This window comes from Myotis nattereri (assembly GCF_964212035.1).
Source record: "Myotis nattereri genome assembly, chromosome: 3".
NCBI classification, from domain to species: domain Eukaryota; kingdom Metazoa; phylum Chordata; class Mammalia; order Chiroptera; family Vespertilionidae; genus Myotis; species Myotis nattereri.
In genome coordinates this window covers 33,453,967-33,472,779 of record NC_138077.1, presented here as the reverse complement: position 1 = coordinate 33,472,779, position 18,813 = coordinate 33,453,967, and the positions used below count along the sequence as shown (strand labels likewise).

At 36.6% G+C, this 18,813-nt stretch overlaps 1 protein-coding gene across 1 annotated transcript in view; it reads left to right on the top strand.

Moving 5' to 3' along the window:
• SPATA16 (spermatogenesis associated 16) overlaps positions 1-18,813 on the top strand; it is a gene marked incomplete at both ends in the record, with an annotated part of 199,056 nt that overhangs the window by 64,758 nt on the left and 115,485 nt on the right. The window contains 1 exon segment of the mRNA XM_081085766.1: positions 2,829-2,918. Coding sequence (XP_080941892.1) covers positions 2,829-2,918 — 90 coding nt within the window.

Here is an 18,813-nt window from a genome sequence, read left to right as displayed (position 1 = left end):
AGTGATATTAGTTCCTTGTTAAGTAAAATTTATGCCATCTGAAAATTTCATAGGCAACCTTTCAATTTCTCAATCTTAGTTACTATTAGATATGTTGTCCACAAAAAGGGCTAAGAAAGCCATTAAGTTCCTTCTTTCATAATAACTTCAAGAGTATTGATCAGTCCTAGCTCGTTTGGCTGAGTGGATAGAGTGTTGGCCCACAGATTGAAGGGTCCTGGGTTTGATTTTGGTCAAGGACATGTATCTCAGTCGCAGGCTCCATCCTGGCCCTGGTAGGGGCCCGTGTCGGAGGCAGCCAATCAATGTATCTCTCTCACCTCAATGTTTCTCTTTGTGTGTCTCTCCACCTCACTTTCACTCTCTCTAAAAGTCAATGGAAAAGTATCCTGGGTTGAGGATTAACAACAACAACAAAAAAGAGTATTGATCAATTGTTCAACCACTTATAATCTATTGAGTGTTATAATGTATTGCGTGATGCTTTTGTCTAGTGTCACCATCTTATTCATACAGATATCATGCTTTGTTGAAATTAAAATATTCCATAATCCTGGCATTCTCAAGATCGACAAACTATTTCTAAAGCACTATGCAGCACTTTCCTAGGAGAGTAAATCCATCTTGGGCAAAAGAACTTTGGCAGAACAAGACTTTTGAAGAACAGCTTAGCAAAGCCAGGACACTACATCATGGGCAAGAAATAGCAGATAAAAACATTCATTCAGTAAGAATTTTATAGGCACTTGCCAAAAATGTATAAGTAAATAAATGGTTACAAAGTAAGGAGGAAGAATTACCTTGTGTGAAAGAAAAAATTATGGTTAGAGTTGGAAGACCTAGGCCACTAGACAGAACTATGCTCTTATTTACACCGATCTACTTTTACAAAATTTATTTTTACAAGGATAAAATATATAAACATGCTTTATAAACATACACTTTTTCTAATTAATATAAAGTATTAGTCTATGGTATTAGAAGTTTGGTATTAATTTTGAATAAACTCATATAATAGTTTTTAAATTTCCAACACTTTAATCAGAAATTACCAAACCGGGGGGTGGGGGGGGGAGGTGGTTGGAATGGGAGATATCTGTAATACTATCAACAATAAAAAATATATTAAAAACAAGCAAACAAAAAAGAAATTACCAAAACAAGTAATTTTTTGTTCTTATGGAAGTAATGTATTTATTTGTATAAACCATTAGTTATAGAGAGTAATAAAACTTCATTAACTCAGTCCCATCTGTTCAGAAATCATCATAGGAAAGACAGTAAGGTATAATACAAAATTCTGTGGCTAAATATGGAAAAACAATAAACTTGAAACTCTTCAACTAACTAGTTGTATACAATTTTAGAAAGGTCCTTTAACGTCTCTACTTTTTGTTCACTGGTGCTTAAAGTAAGCTTAATTACTTAACCTATCTGTCTCATCATCATATAATGTTATATTTCACAAGGGCCATATAGATGTTTCTTTTCTACTTTATTTTTCCATATGCAATATTTCTGGGAATGATATTATTTTGCCTTCATGTGTGTGTGTTTTTTTTAAATCTGGAGTTCTTAAATAGCCATAATGGGTCACGTGAATTCCCTAAATTTTGGCAATTATCATTAAGTGTATAATTCTGGACAAAAGTCTATAACTTTCATCTGATTCTCAAAAAGCTCTGTGAATCTCTCAAGAAAAAAAAAGATTAAGAACCACTTCAATGATGAACTAATTCCAAATGATTCTCATCAACTTATAAAAAAAGCTCATAAGAGGTTGCTTAATAATCTTCTGTGGTTTCAGTGACACTTTTTTCTCCCATATCAATAACACAACACATAAGCTACATTTCAAACTTTCACTAATGCTATCTCCTCATTCAGTGAAGCTGTGGCTCCTGTGGCTCAATGTAGAGTGGTGTTGTGGTTAAAAGAAACAAGCCCAGTCTAGCAGTAGTGATTGCCAAAATTTAGAGAATTCATGTGACCCATTAAGGGTATTTAAGAAGTCCAATTTATTATTTTTGACCTAGCCATGGGCTACATCTGTCTAGTTGACCTCATTATATTAGATGCTTTGGACAATGCCTAGCAAGGAAGAAAAATATCTACCAGTTTATCTCTAGGGGAAGAAGGCAAGTAGGGAATGATCATTGTCTCATCTAAATTGAACCCCAAAACTCTCTATGAAATGATGGAAGAATCATCAAGACTTGTTATTTCAAGAGAAAATGGAAACCCGAAGTGAATAAGGGCCCTGTCAAACGTGTCAAAATCAAAATCAAAGTCCTTAAACAGTACAGGGTTCCTTCCATTCCATTACTCTATCCAGTTGAGGGAAGACACAGAAACTAATATGGAGCGTAAAAGAACAAGTGACCCAAATTCCCGTCCCTTTCTTTCGATGGAAATTCAGTAGCTGACAACTTTTTCCTTCGTGATAAGTAGAAATGTCATAAGTAACCTGTGATTTTTGACTGATTTATTAACATAAGAAAATAATGTCATGTCTTAGATATAATATTAGTTGGATTATTCATCTTCTTTGCCTTTGTCATATGTATAAAAATCTCCAGTGCTAAAATAAAAAAATCTCCAGTGCTATAAATAAAATTGTTTTTATCATGCAAACTTAATTATCTTTTCAATAATGCTTGTTTATTTGTCTTCACATACAATTATAGGAAGTAAAGGGCTTCATTCATTCATATCTTTTAAAATGCATAGTATTTAAAATTGGATGCATGCTGTTTCATTTCTATACACTTCTGGTAATTGTCTTGTGAAAACCTAACAACATTTGCGTTGTTTTTATCTTTTTACAGAAGCATTGTTTTAAACCCAGCCTATTTCCGAAATCATCTTCGTCAGGCAACAGTGTTTCGATGTCTGGAGAGATATTCGGAAGCTGCCCGGTATGTTTGTTATAACTTCTGTGAAGATTTATTTCAAGTTAAGTTAATTTTATTCTCAGCTTCTGGTAATAGCATAATAGAACTTTCCATTTCTCTTGTGGAATTTGATTTTACCAGAATTATTGTCTTGTAAACATCAAACCAACAATTATTGACTATCTTTTTCTCTAATTAAAGCTATTTTGAATTCATAGCTCTTAGTAAAATTCAAATTTCCTAGCCATGAGCTCACTAATAACGATGGGAAAACTTCCATGGAAGGTTAAAAATGAACTTGACCTCTTGCTCTCAGGTATGTTCCTGATCCTGGCTGTAATGGCACAATTCTGTGACTCTCTTCAGTTCTAGAAATAAAATCCAACCACATATGAAGGACCTCAAAAGCTTGTTTCTAGAGGAGATGGCAGAAGTTATAACTCCAACGATTGTTAGAAGTGTCTTGAAGTATTGCCAGTTGTATCCAAATATGTTTTATAAAAATTTAGTGAAATAGCTTTTAATACTCTCATCCCCAGAACCTAGACATATGGCAAAGAATTGCAAGAATTCTGCAACAGCCTCAATGCTATATTTAGAGTTTCTCCTCACTTGTCACAACCAAGGCTTCCCCAAACCCCTGGCCCTAGGTCATGTTCATATCAGACTTCTCTCTCTTTTATGAATTCTGTCAAAGAACTTTCCTCATCTCCCAATGTATAGGTACATGCTGTTTTTTGTTCACCCCGTTTACCACCCCAGAAATTTAGCAAGAAAGTGTGAATGGTTTCTACACCTACTCCAAACACAGCTCCTAAGGTGAAATTTAAATTTGTAGTAATATGGAGGGAGGGGGCGGCTAAGCTACAGCTGGCTATTGTCTTTAGGACAATTACAAATAACACTTTCTTGGAAAATTAAGTTTAAGGAATTTAAGTAGACAATAAATGATTCCATGATACTTATAGCATGAGACTGACATGAATTCCATTTGAGTAAGATGGTCATAGGAGTTACCTGAACTCAATTAAATGATGGATATGAAAGGCAGAATTAGTCCCACTACTCTCACTTTTCAGTCAAACAACCAACATGCCACAAAATCTATTTACCTATGTGTTAATGTCTACTTTTAAAAATTAAAATAAATCTTTATCAATTTCTTCCTATCAGTTTTTTAATTTTATGGGTATCTGTAAAACAGTTTTTAAGAGATAATTTATTACTATGTCCTTAAAATCTATTCAGAAGATCAATAGAAGAAGGTTAGGTACAATTTCAGAACTAGATTGCAACTAGTAAAAAGCTGTTGGTGGTGTGCTGGGATCAGCTTGTACAGAGTCTGGAAAGCTGTAGGATAAATTAGCAATCCTGGGAGAATTTACACTATGGAATTGGCAATCTCTATAAATCGAGACTCTTCTGATGTGAAGTAGAGCCAGGTTACCAGCATATCATTAGTTATAATTTACCTAGAGGCCCAATGCATGAAAATTCATGCAAGAGTAGGCCTTCCTTCTCCTGGCTGCCGGCACCAGCTTCCCTCCAGGACCTGGGACCCAGACTTCCCTCCTGCCGCCAGCAGGCACCCAGGATCCAGGCTTTGCTCCAGCCCCAGCTTTGTCTGGAAGGATATCTGGAATGACATCTGGAAGGATGTCTGGTCTAAAAGCATATTACCCTTTTATTATTATAGATTGTATCAAACCTAACTGAGTTAAAGTGGTGACAAAAAAAATTTTATGGGTCCTAAAACAAACAAGAACCTGAAAATTAAGAATTCCTTAGTTTGCCATGTAAAATTGGCACTGAATATGCATTGTCCTTGACATGTATATCCCTGTGGTGAAATAAGTATAACTTTTTAATACCACGTGGTAGCTGACCTGACAATGCTCCTTGAGAAAATTCCTAAAAATTATTGGTTATGCTGGTATAGATTTTCCAATAGAGAGGCAGATATAATTACTTTTAGATACATGTGTTTTTATCTTGGTTTCCTTAAAAGATAGTATTATAGCTCTCAATATGCAGTATTGTTTGTCCTTTTCTCTCCCAAGGGAAAGGATGCTATTAACTGTGAACATGAATATCTTAGTGTCTCTTAGCTATCAGAGTTATAATGTAAAACAATAAATATAAATCAATATATAAAGCATTCATGTTTATCATTAATGTCTTAGGAGATTTGGGTAGTTTGGTTCAGGTCTCTCACAAGCACATTACATTGAAACGCATTGGAAAAACCAACACATCAAGGTTATTTCCTCTAAGGTGCTAAATACTCATGTTCCTGAGAGTGAGCAGCACCTACCAAATATAAAAAGATGTAATTTTTATCTGACTTAGGATGTCTTAAAACCATGAATCCCAGTGAAGTGGATCGTGTCCTATCTGTTCTAAGTTAGAGTATTTATAGTCAATATCTAGAAATTAGGCTAAGGTTTTCTGAGCCTAACCAGCTCTACCAAGTAAGAAATTCCTAGTGAAGCCAGAAAAGATTCCAAGGACAGCATCATGAGAGCCCAGATTCTCAACCAGAGAGGCTAGAGGAAATGTTACTCCCTGTGGTTGAAGGCAAGGTATCCGTCAGATTTACAGCAATGAGAAGGTCCTTTTATTTTATGGGCCAATATCTTTTCAGTAACATCCTACTGGAAGAAAGAGCAAAAGTATAGAGATGATAGAAAACAGAACAAAAATAGGAATATTTTATTTCAGTTTAAGGTTCTGCAAGGATGCTAGTCACCCTTGAGGAGACAACTGGCACTGGTTAAAGTGATGAAAATCACATTTTCAGAAGTCTAAATTGAGATTGCTATAACCCCCAAGAAACAAGAAACCTCTGAAGTTTTACCTGAAATAGAAAGTAGCCTATCTCTTTAATACCTCTTTGTTTCTATGCATACAAAATATACGTGTTCAAGTAGAATGTCTTTGCTCAAATCTATTCCTCCTCCTCCAACACACACACACACATGCGATCATATCATTTAGCACTACCTTCTTAAGAAAGATAAGACAAAAACAAGCTTGCAGAGATGAGAAACAAACAAACAAAAGCCAACACTGACTATTTTGGGAAGAGAATTAGTGACTCAATAACATGAATGGCATAATGTCTTTCATCTCTGTATGCTTGATGTTTAGCGCAGGGCTTGGCACAGATCGAGCACCTGTTTGGGGTTTGCAAATTAAATTAGCTAGTTTTGAAGTTGGTAGTTAATACCATTTAGCTTTACTGGTAAGAAGATATTATATGAAATTGTTAGTACAATCCTGGTTGAGAGATAAATATGAAGGTGTGCACATAGAAATTAAAGTGATAAATTATGCATCCTATAATAAAGATCCATAAGGCAAAAAATAGAGGATATTACACAAACCCTTTAGTTTAAGACCATGCTATTTAAAAGGTAGCAAACAGAAGGTAACACTAAAGAAGAGAGCACCACAAAGCCTTTTTACCCATCACTGAGGAAGAATTAGCCATATGTCTCTACATACATGAACTAGACAGGGGTGTAGTAGTGCAGGAATAACACACTCAAATGCTTGAAAAGCCCCGGCAGATGCTGTGTGAAGGAAGCCAATTATAAGATTAGAGGATGTCTTATGAACTGCAGAGAACTGGAGACCGCCAACTAAAGTGACCACCTAACTTGTCTGTCAAACTGAACATTATCATAGTGAAAAATTTATACCAGGAAAACAGGCATAAACCAATGACTGCAATGAGCACACTGGCTCTATGGTCACCCTACCATCAGCCCTTCCAAAGGGAGTGTCCATCTTCCAGTCCAGCTAATGTAGCTGTACAAGAATGTAGGTTCAGTGTTGTACATTTCTGACTCCTACAGAAATAGTATAAGAATTCAGAGCTTTCCAAGAAATTTCTTGACTTTTAAATGTTGGCAATTATTTTGAGTTTTTCAAACTCAGTGTCATCTTAAGAAAGCTAAAGTGGTCCCATCCATAAAAATGGAATTCACTGAAGAATCAATTTTTCCAAGTGACCAATTTTAGAATTCACCAAATTTGAAGTTCACTAAAAACTTATTTGGGGAAATAATCTTACCGAATAATTAATATGAATACATTTTTATGTATATATTCCTCATGAAATATTCAGAAAAATAGTTTTATTTAATTTTAGAAAATTTTTCAAAAGCCAGTCATAGAATGGTTTATGTGTGTATGATTGTTATTCTACTGCTCTTATTATATGACTATTTTCTTTTCATGAATACAAGCATAATTTTAATGTGTAAGTTTAACAGTTTACATTGATTGCTTTCTTTTTTTAATATATTTTATTGAGAGGCATAGAGAGTTAGAAACATCGATGAGAGAGAAACATCGATCAGCTGCCTCCTGCACACTCCTTACCGGGGATGTGCCCGCAACCAAGGTACATGCCCTTGACCGGAATCGAACCTGGGACTCCTGAGTCCACAGGCTGATGCTCTATCCACTGAGCCAAACCAGCTAGGGCACATTGATTGCTTTCTAATTTTTTTGTGATTTTTATTTTTAACACTTTTTCATTTTTAATATTCTTTCCCCAGTTTTTGGAGAGTGACCGTATTTACCTATTTAATAAAATACATTTTAACTGTTTACAGCATTTACAATGATTCCTATATAATGAATCGTTTTCACGGTGCTCTGCTTCATTACTGAAGCCACACACAGCACAGTCTGGCTGTAAATTCCACAGAGGAGGGGAGTGAAGAACAGGGAGGGACCAAAGCCCCAGAAACCTGGAGTCCTGCTCCCTTCAAATTTATCCATAAGATAACTAAAATTTTTCTAAAGAGCTAAAATAAATGAAGATTTAGTCAATAAATATGTTTATAATTTTGATAAATTGGTCATTGACGAACTCCTTATCTTATGACTTGACCTAGAGCCCACAGAAGGCTGTGAGCCACAGTATCAGGTTTGCAGCCTGGATCAAATTCTCTTTCAGTTCTCATTGAATTCTGGAGTTGAATCCTTCACAAATAAAAACTGAGCTTCCTTCTACCAGCAAAAGGATTCCTTCCCAGGTCAATTTTGTGCTAGGTCATTTGGGGGAACATTTTAATCTAAAACCAGCAATCCACTATTAGAAAAAGATGATATTTTATAGGGGACAATGGCTTTAGTTAATGTATTATGTGCAACAAATATGGTCTGTTCTACCTTTTATTTTGCAATTTTACTTACTATCATGTATGTAATGTTGCCATGAATAGATTAAATAATAAGCCACGCAGTCTAAAATTTTCTTTTCTTCGTCCTTCTTAAAGTAATGCATTAAATGATACACTGGATTGCAGAGGTATTTTATATTACATGTAGCTTTCAGGATTCAATTGCTGAAATTTAACACAAATTGCTAAAATGCCACCAAGTTGTGTTACTCTATTGGCTACACTAAGAACTTTCTCCCTTGTAGCTAATCCTCAGCTTTACCTCTCTCACTCTTGATCTCTGGCAGTGTCTTTCTTTATTTCAATTTTACCATTTTGGCTACCTGCCACTCTCATCCTCCTTCTCTGCCCTTGTCTCTTTTCTTGTTTCCTGTCTCCTATCTCTTTCCCAAAAATATATCTCTTCCTTGTGAGCATCCCCTTCCTTCTGGTAGTTAATAAGCAGTTCTCAATGCATCTCATTTATTCTGTAAGCCCTTGGTCCTCCTTGGTGCCTGCCATTGATTTAACTGATCAGTGATTACACTAGCTTTTGTTTCATTTTATTTTTAATTCTCAGCTTAAGACTACTTAGGATATTTGAATTTTTTGGAAATCTGTTCTCTAGATGAATGTAGAATGAAAACCTCAAACGATAAATCCCTGGAAAAACTGATTATTTTATAAATGTATACTCAGCCATGCCTAAGATGTGACACATTAGAGCGGTGGTTCTCAACCTTCCTAATGCCGCGACCCTTTAATACAGTTCCTCATGTTGTGGTGACCCTCAATTACATTGTTACAAATTGAACATAATTAAAGCATAGTGATTAACCACAAAAACAATATGTAATTATATATGTGTTTTCCGATGGTCTTAGGCGACCCCTGTGAAAGGGTCGTTCAACCCCCCAAAGTGGTCGCGACCCACCGGTTGAGAACTACTGCATTAGAGTATCAAATTTTTAATAAAAATCAGCGTAAACACTTAGGGCCTGGGCTCTATATGAGTATATAAGCATCAAGATATCCCAGAGTTGTTTGTTTGGTTGTGTTTTGTTTCTTGTTTTTGCCAAGCAGTATTTTCTGTTCAGGTAAATCAAAACAATACTTCATAATAAACTAATTCATGGCTACCCCCACTGACAAGTCAGATAGTACAGGTTGGTAGATGTGGGAGGTAGGTGGATTTCTGAGAATGATTTGGGAGTTTGGTTTTGTTGTTGTTTTTGTAAAAGTTGATCAGTGGAAATTGGAAATAATGCATATATAAATCTCAATCTTAAAAAAAATAGAAAGAAAGAAAGAGAGTTATCCAAAAATAAATTGAAATGTTTGTTCAGAAATCTGGTACCATAAAACAGTGGTATTGCTGTAGCTAAGCAATCACCCAGGAGTAATATGATAATATGAACAGCAAGAAACAGTGTCAGCTTTTTCAGTGTCATGGAACTCTATGATTTTAAATGAGATTATTATGTATCTTGCAAGGGAGGAGAATATACTGACAGGTAGACTCAAGACAAGTGATTCTGAAGAGACGATAGTAGGGTTGGGAGTTTATTTTAACTTAGTTCTGATTCAAATGGAAGCATAAAATCCATTCACTCTCCAGGCAAGTTGCTGAAAATACATCACAGCTTTATTTTATTTTTTTTGGTTAACATACGTTTTCATTTGTGCCTATGAACAGAATAAATGAAGACTGTAGCCTAATTTTAATTCTTACGCTGACCATCTGGCTGATGGGCTTTCTTTCTCTTGAAGACAGTGTGCCAGCACAGCCTGTGTGGGCTGGCATCAGTCAGTCACATGTAACATGAGGCTGAATAGCAGAAGATGGGCATGATCATTCTGCCATTAGACATGAAAAAGCTGTAGGAACTGGAAACACTGTAGAAATGTGGCTTCTCGGGGTATGATTTCTAAAATAGACACTAATAAAGACAGATTTAGCCATTTCACGTGGCTTAGACTAAATATTTGACTATAAGACTACAGCTCACCAGTTCTTATAGTATATGTAAGGGGTAGTGTTTGTGATTTCAAGAGAAAAGAGTGAAGGTTAAAACATACTAAAGTCATCTCTTATGTCTTAAGAATTTTAAATTGTAGACTTATAAATGTCTAATAACAAAAATATTAATTTTAAGGTTGCAATAATATCAAGTGGCTGAAAAGTAATTCTGTTGCCTTAAGAAAAGTTGAACTTTTTAGACATGATTCAAATTATAAATAAAATATTTCAAGGATACATAATTTTACATAAATATAGAAAGAAATTTTAACTCAGGCTCTTGAAAAGAACATCCAAAAATTTGTTAGAGAGAAACAAACATTGATCAACGTTGTGAATACCTCCATCTTGCTGATGCTTACCATCATAAATATTTTTGCATTTGCATTACCTACAAAAATTTCGAAAATAGTTTAGAAGTGCACGATTCTTGGATTGAGTGTAGTTTCTGCAAAGATTCATTTGGAAAAGTTATGGCATAGTACAGAAAAATTGTTTTTCTTTTCTATAGAGCCAATCTTGAATTTTTTTAAAGTAGGTGGAGCCATGAAGACTGCATAAAAGAGAACACAGAAAGGTCCTAGGATGTCAAATTTTAAGTGTGAAGAAGTAAATATCTTATCTTCCCTTTCTTCTTCCATTCAATCAGATGTCCACCTTATTTCACATTTTCTACAATAATGGAATGTAGAAAACCACTTAAACGTAAAAAAAAGTTTAATCCAAAGGAGCTGAAACTTAACTCTGAGTGTTCTGTGTTGTATTCTAATATCTAAGTGTTGCCAAGTGAATTAGAGTTTAGTCTGCAGGTGCTATAATTATGATGAATGGATTGAAACCTTCATGTTTTTGATCTGTAAATTGGAGGTAATAATAGCACCTATGTCACAGAGGTTATTATGAGGATAAATGAGACATTTATATAGTGCATTTAGCACAGTATTTGGCACATCATAAACTCTCAGTAAAAAAATGAACTATTATCATTGTTTTTGTTGTTAACAATTAGAACTCTTTGAAGATAGATGAAGCTACCTTAAGAAACAATGAGTTTCTCAAAATTAAAACTAGAACAGGTTGAGCATTCATTCAGCTGAAATACTACAACAGGCCACATTGCACCACAAGACTACTTTGAGAGTCAACATATCTGTTTTCAGAAAGCCATGTTAAGATACGGGTTGAAGGGAAAGATTTTGGTCGGTTCAAGGAGCTTAAGGGGCAAAATTCTGACTTTTTAAAAATAAACTTTGTGTATGGATATGTCATGAATTTTATCATTCTGTTTTATTCTGCATGATATTCCAGTTATTCCTGAAGGTAGTTAAATTGTGGAGTCCGCTAGGGTGGGCCAGCAGAACTTCAAATAACAGAGAAAGACAAGTGTTCAGGTAACCTGGTCTCAACTCAAATTTTCCCTTTTATCCTTTCCTCGTTTCTGTCAAAAATAGCAATACCATGACAAAGATTAGACTAGAAATCCTAACAGCCACTGCCAGAAACTCTGAAATTCTTCACCCTTAAAAAAGAAATACTGGCATTGGTTCAACACACTACTATGCATATACATTAATCTTGATCCCACTAATTGTGAAAATTGCTTATAAGTCAAAAGTTCAGTTTCTATGTCTGTCTGCTGAAGAGGAATCATCTACAATAGAGAATTGTAGTCAAGCCAGAAAGGCCTGTGTTCTACACCCAAGACTACAAATGACTAGTTCTGTGTAACCTTGGGCAAGCTAATTCAGTAAATTCTTTCAGTTTCAATGTCCTCAACCATGAAATGGAGATAATAATACTAGTTTACCAAGTAAGCATAAGGATTAAATGAAATAATGAATAAAAGCACTATACTCAGTGCCTGGCACATAGTAAGCCCTCAATTAATTATTACTGCTGTTGTTGTTATTACTAGCTTTGAAAATTTTGTTTAAAACCCAATACATTAACTCTGAATTAATTCTGTTGAGTGAAAATTTGATTAAACATTATATTCCTGGACCACCAACCCAACTTATCTCAATTTTAGAAGCCATTATCTATGACCCTCTTCTCTTCGCCAAACTTTTTAGCAGATACTGGTTGTGCATTATCATTGTTCCTCCCAACCCTGCAGAGAAGTCATATTCTGCATATTGTAGGTGAGGAAACTTAAGGTATAGTTTGAATGATACCACAGATAAGTAGCAGATCTGGAATTTGAACTTAATTTTATCATTGAAACTCTGACTCATGCACAAAAGTATACACCTGACATTGTCAGACTTTATATTTGCCATTTGGTTCTTTAAAATTGTATTGCCTTGTTGTTGTTTACATTTTAGTTTTATTACTAATGAGCCAGAACATCTTTAATATATTTATTGCCCAAAGATGTTTCCTCTTCTGTGAAATTTTCATTTGTGTATTTATCTTTTTCTCATTGTTTTAATTGGATTGTTTGCCTTGTTATCATTGAATCAGGATTCCTTGTGTATCTGGATACTGATAATTTTTTATAATATGTGTTGAAAGTCATTTATTCCAACTTATGACTTATATAGTCATATTCTTCATGGTATCTTTTGATAAAAAATAAGCTTGAAGACTTAGTTTTAGTTTAATTAAATGTAGCCAACTTCCTTTAATTTGCATTGTTTCAGTTTTAAGAAATTATCTCCTATCCCAAGTAAATCAAGATAGTTTTCTATATTGTCTTCAAACTTTTAATTTTTTTCTTTTTGTGTGTGAGATAGGAGGAATATTTTTCTTTTATTTTTCAATTAAAGTTGACATTCCACATTATTTTATAATAGTTTTAGGTGTATAGCATAGTAGTTAGAATGTTTAATTATTTCCCCCAATAATCTAGAACCTACCTGACACCATACATAGTTATTACATTATTATTGATGCTACTCCCTATGCTGCACTTACAGCCCCATGACTATTTTGTAACTACCAACTTGTACTACTTAATCCCTTCACTATTTTCACCCAGCCCCCAAACCCCTCTTTCACCTGAAAAACTCTTAAAGTTTAACAATCTATGTATATAAAAGCCTAAGCAACCATTACGATGGAACAACTGGAACTACCGGTCACTATGGCACACAATGACCACCAGGGGGCATATGCTCAATGCAGGAGCTGCCCCCAGCCCATAGGCCCCAATCGCTGATGGGGCCTGCAAGCCAACATCCCAGTCCCTCCCCGCCACCGGCAGGCCCTGATTGCCCAATTGGGGCCGGGCCCCCAGCTGGAACAGGGAACTGGGGGTGGGTGGCTGGGGACATCACCTCTTACCCAGGGGGGCCAAGGGCTTGTTCCCTCCTTAGGGCTGGTGGCCAACCTCTCAGACCCCTCCCCTTGTCCCTCCCCCTGGCCAGCAGGCCCCAATCAGCCAGCTGCCCACCCACCACAGTGGCAGTCAGCCCCTCCCCGCAGCTGGCTGGTCCCAATTGCCTGACCAGGGCTGGGGCCCAGGCTGGGACAGGGAACCCGGGGTGGGTGGTGGCGGACATGCACGGTGAGAGAAAGAGAAAGTGAGGAGGTAAGGAGGCAGGAACCTGATCACCGGCCTGGCCTAGAGACACCACCCATGCATGAATTTCATGCACTGGGCCTCTAGTAAGAAAATAAACAACCTTATTTTAAAGTGAGCAAAAAAACCTGAACAAATACCCCACAAGGAAGATGTACAGATGGCAAGTAAGTATATGGAAAAAACTCAATATTATTATGGAACTGAAAATTACAATAACAATGTTATACCACTAAACACCTATTAGAATGTCCAAAAACCCAAAACACTAACAACTCCAAAGCCTGGAGAGGATTTGGAGAAACAGGAATTTTCATCCATTGCTGATTGGAATACAAAATGGTATAATCACTAAGAGGACAATTTGGCAGTTTCTTACAAAATGAAATATACATTTTCCATATAATATAGTATTTACACAAATTAATTTTTGCATGCTCACACAAAAACCTGTACTCAGATGTTTATAGGAGCTTTATTCACAATTGCCAAAAATTGGAAACAACTAAGATGTCCTTCAATAGATGAATGAAAAACAAACCATGGTACATCCAGGGAATAGAATATTATGCAGCTCCAAAAAATGAGCTATCAACCCATGAAAAGAATTTAAAGGCATACTACTAAGTGAAAAAGTCAATTTGAAAAGGCTACATGATGTATGATTCCAACTATATGACATTCTGGAAAGGGCAAAATCATGGAGATAACAAAACAAAGAAAGATAGTGGGTGCCAGATGAATAGGCAAAACACAGCATTTTTGGAGCAGTGAGACTATTCTTATAATACTGTAATGATGGATACATGTCATTATACATTTGTCAAAATCCATACAACGTACAGCACCCAGAATTAATACTGATGTAAACTATAGACTGAATGGTAAGGATATGCCAATGCATGTCATTAATTGATTACAACAACTGTACCAGGTGATGTGGGGTGTTGTTAGTGGTGGACTATGTGATTGTATAAGGACAGAGGATGATAGGGGAAATCTCCCTACTTTCTACTTAGTTTTGGCATGCACCTAAAACTGTTCTGAAAAAATAAAGTTTTATTAATTTAAAAATGTCTTAACTTTTAAAAATAAATTTTTTAAAAAAATTATCCACTAATGAATTCTAAAATTAGTAGGCAAAACTTTGAGGAGAAATATGATATCACCATAATCTCACAATCTCTCCCTCAAAAATCTATCAAAATTATATTGGGAAACCTAGTAACTCTATAATGAAGATATAGCAAATACCACCTTAATCAAGTGATCAAGGTTAATCTCACCAGTAATAAAACAATAACACTATGTACCCTCTAATAATATGCAAGGAGGATTCCACATTGCTTCTATAGTATTTTTCTTAAAATGAATAAATTCAATCTGATTATGAGAAAACATCAAACAAACTCAACTTGGAAGACATTCTACCTAATAACTAGTCAGTATTTATTAAAGGTGTCAAGGCTGTGAAAGACAAGGAAGAAATTGGGAACTGTCCAATATTGGAGATCACAAAGGAGACACAACTAAATGTTATTGTGGGATCCTTGATTGGATCCTGGAACAGAAAATTGGCATTATGAAAAAAAACTGGTGAACATTCAAAAAATCTATAGTCTACTTAATAGTAATATACAAATATTAACTTCCTGTTTTAGTCATTGTACTGTGATTATACCTATATAGTTGCCAAAATTAGAGAAAGCTAGGGGAAGATGCATGTACAGGTATACATTAATGATCTGTACTATTTTTGCAACTTTTCTGTAAATTTAAAGTTGTTTCAAAATCATTTTTAAAAAACAACACCTGTTTGTTACGCTTGTTTTTAGTTATCTTGTTTAAGAGTATCAGCTCTTCTGGGTGTGGTGCCTCTGATCATCTTATCTACCATATTCCCAAATTTGAAAGCCAAGACTTAACATTTTAAAGACATTTTTATCATCTTTCTCTTTCAGCCTATTTTGGGATATCCTTTGCCTGCTATAATTTAAGAACATGTTCTTTTTCTACATATTATATCTCCTACAGAGCCATCTTAATTTTAGCCTCTGAAGCTTATTCATCTATTCTTTTATAGTCTTCTTTAGTTACCTGAATCATGAAATCCGGTGCTAACTCCATTAGAACTGGGGCTAGATGATCAAGATTGGCACTCCAGTTTTATCACTCACAATTGTGTTGGCCTCAGCAAGACCTTTGGCCTCTGTGGAAAGGGAATAACAGTAATGGTAGAGCCTAGTCCCATCTCTACAGAAGTGAATAGGAGAATCAACTTTCTCCTTTCCCTTTGATCCCTGATATCATCCTCTCTGGATTTTTTCCAACCTCTCTAACTTTTTCTTCCTAGTCTTTTATTTCTCAATCCACTGCTTAATAATCAGCATTCCCAAAGGTTCTATCCCCTTTACTTATTTAAAAAATTGTGCATTTACTGTTCCCTGGTCATTAAATCCCCTTTTCTGGCTTTAATCAATATACTAATGACTTCCAAATTTATGCCTAAATTCTCAGATCTTACCTCCAATCTCCACATCTGTATAGTCAAGTCCCTTCTGAATATTATGGCTATATTATAAGCATCTCAATTACCATACATTCTAAGCTGAATTATTTAGTGCTCTCAAAAACCTAACTCTCCAATATCTTAATTGTCTAACATAATGGATGGGTTAATTAAATAATGAAAATAGCCACAGATTGGTAGAATCAACATCATTAAAATGTCCATACTACCCAAAGCAATCTATAGATTCAGTGCAATCCCCATTAAAATACCAATGGCATATTTCACAGACCTAAAACAAACTCCTCAAAAATAAAATAAAAAAAAGACCCCAAATAGATGCAGCAATCTTGAGAAAGAACAAAGTTGAAGGGATCACAACACCAGATATCAAGCTATATTACAAAGCTGCTGTGCTCAAAACTGCCTGGTACTGGCACAAGAACAGACATATAGACCAATGGAACAGAATAGAGAACAGAAATCAACCCAAGCCATTATGCTTGCTTAATATTTGACAAAGGAGGCAAGAACATACAATGGAGTCAAGACAGTCTCTTCAATAAAAGGTGTTGGAAAAATTGGACAGATACATGCAAAAAAAAGAAAGAAAGAAAGAAAGGAAGGAAGGAAGGAAGGAAGGAAGGAAGGAAGGAAGGAAGGAAGGAAGGAAGGAAGGAAGGAAGGAAGAAAGGAAGAAAGGAAGAAAGGAAGAAAGAAACTAGAACACCAACTTACACCATACACAAAAAGAAATTCAAAATGGATAAGGGACTAAAAGGTAAGACAGGAAACCATAAAAATCTTAGAGGAATCCACAGGCAGAAAAACAGAAGACATTTGTCATAGCAATATCTTTACTTATACAGCTCCTAGGACAGGGGTGGGCAACCTCTGGCACACGTGCCAAACATGACACGCCAGTAACTTTTGCTGGCATGCGAAACCCTCTCTTATAATCTTCCATTTACAATTTTTTTCTTAGTATGTACTTTTTTATTTTTCAGATAAATTCAGTGTAGGTGAATCTTAGATAAATAATTTTACATAACAAGTTATCTTAAAGACCATAGACATGGATTGACAAGAGAGGGGAAGAGCAATTTCAGTAGTGTAGAAAACGAACTATTGAGGACTTGGAATGCCATTCCAGAAAACTTTTTCTGTTTAAAAAACTTTGCAACAGTGTTACTCTCCATGTTTTCATGTGCAAACGCTTGTGAATCTTTGTTCTCAGTGATGAATTTTGTTAAGTCTCATAATAGGAGTAGCCTGATGGATGAAAATAGTAGCTTGTGCATATCTCTGAAGGTCACGAAATATAAACCTGATGTAAAATCTCTGTCATCAGTGATGCAGCAGCAAAAGTCCCACTGATAATATCAAATGGAGTCATAAAGTTTTCTGTCGGACTATCAGTGTACATGTATACATTAAAAAATAAATAAATGTATTTTTCATCATCATATACTGTGTTTTTGTCGCTCGAATGAATTTTATTATTTCTTCAAGGTTCTTCACATACGTACACCTTAAGAGATATCAAGTAGGCATAACATGTTCTCAAAAAATTAGGGTTAGCACGCAAAAGAATTTTGAGTCAGAGATCTTGCTGGTTTTGGCACACACTCACAAAAAGGTTGCCCATCCCTGTCTTAGGACAATGGAAACTAAGGAGAAAATAAACAAATGGGACTACATCAAAAGAAAATAGCCACAGAATACAATGCACCATTGTAATCAATGCTACAGATGAGCCTACTTCAAGCACATCATGAGAAGACTAGAGACCCGGTGCATGAAATTCATGCATGGGGGGGTCCCCTTAGCCTAGCCTGCACCCTCTCCAATCCAGGACCCCTTGGGGGATGTCCGACTGCTGGTCCAATCCAGGACCCCTTGGGGGATGTCTGATGGTGTCGGACATCCCTCTCACAATCTGGGACTGCTGGCTCCTAACTGCTCACCTTCCTGCCTGATCACCCTTAACTGCCCCCCCCCTACCGGCCTAGTCACTCCTAACTGCCCTCCCTGCTGGCCTGGTCACCCCTCACTGCCCCTCCCACTAGCCTGGTCACCCCTCACTACCCTCCCTGCCAACCTGGTCACCCTATGCATCCTGCTGTTCAGTCATTGTGTGAGGGCATCCTGACAAGTCTGCATATTACCCTTTTATTAGTATAGACTAGAGGCCCGGTGCACAAAAATTTGTGCACTCGGGAGGGAGAGGGTTCCCTCAGCACGGCCTGTGCCCTCTCGCAGTCTGGGACCACTAGGGAGATAACGACCTGCTGAATTAGGCCTGCTCCTGGGTGGCAGAGGGCAGGCCTAATCCCTAGATGCAGCCCCTGGTCGGGCTCAGAGCAGGGCCGATTGGGGAGCTGGGGCGCTGCTCCCTGTCATGCACAGAGCAGGGCAGATTGGGAGGTTGCGATGCCACCCTCAGTCATGCTCAGGGTAGGACCAGTTGGGGGGTTGGGACACTGCCCCCTGTCACACTCAAGGCAGGGTCAATGGGGAGGTTGTGGCGCCACCCCCTGTCATGCACAGCAGGGCCGATCAGGGGGTTGGGGCGCCGTACCCTGTCACACACAGAGCCGCAGGGCGATCAGGGGGTTTGGGTGCTGCCCCCTGTCACTCTGATCCCGGTGCCGGGAGGCATATTACCCTTTTACTATATAGGGTAGAGG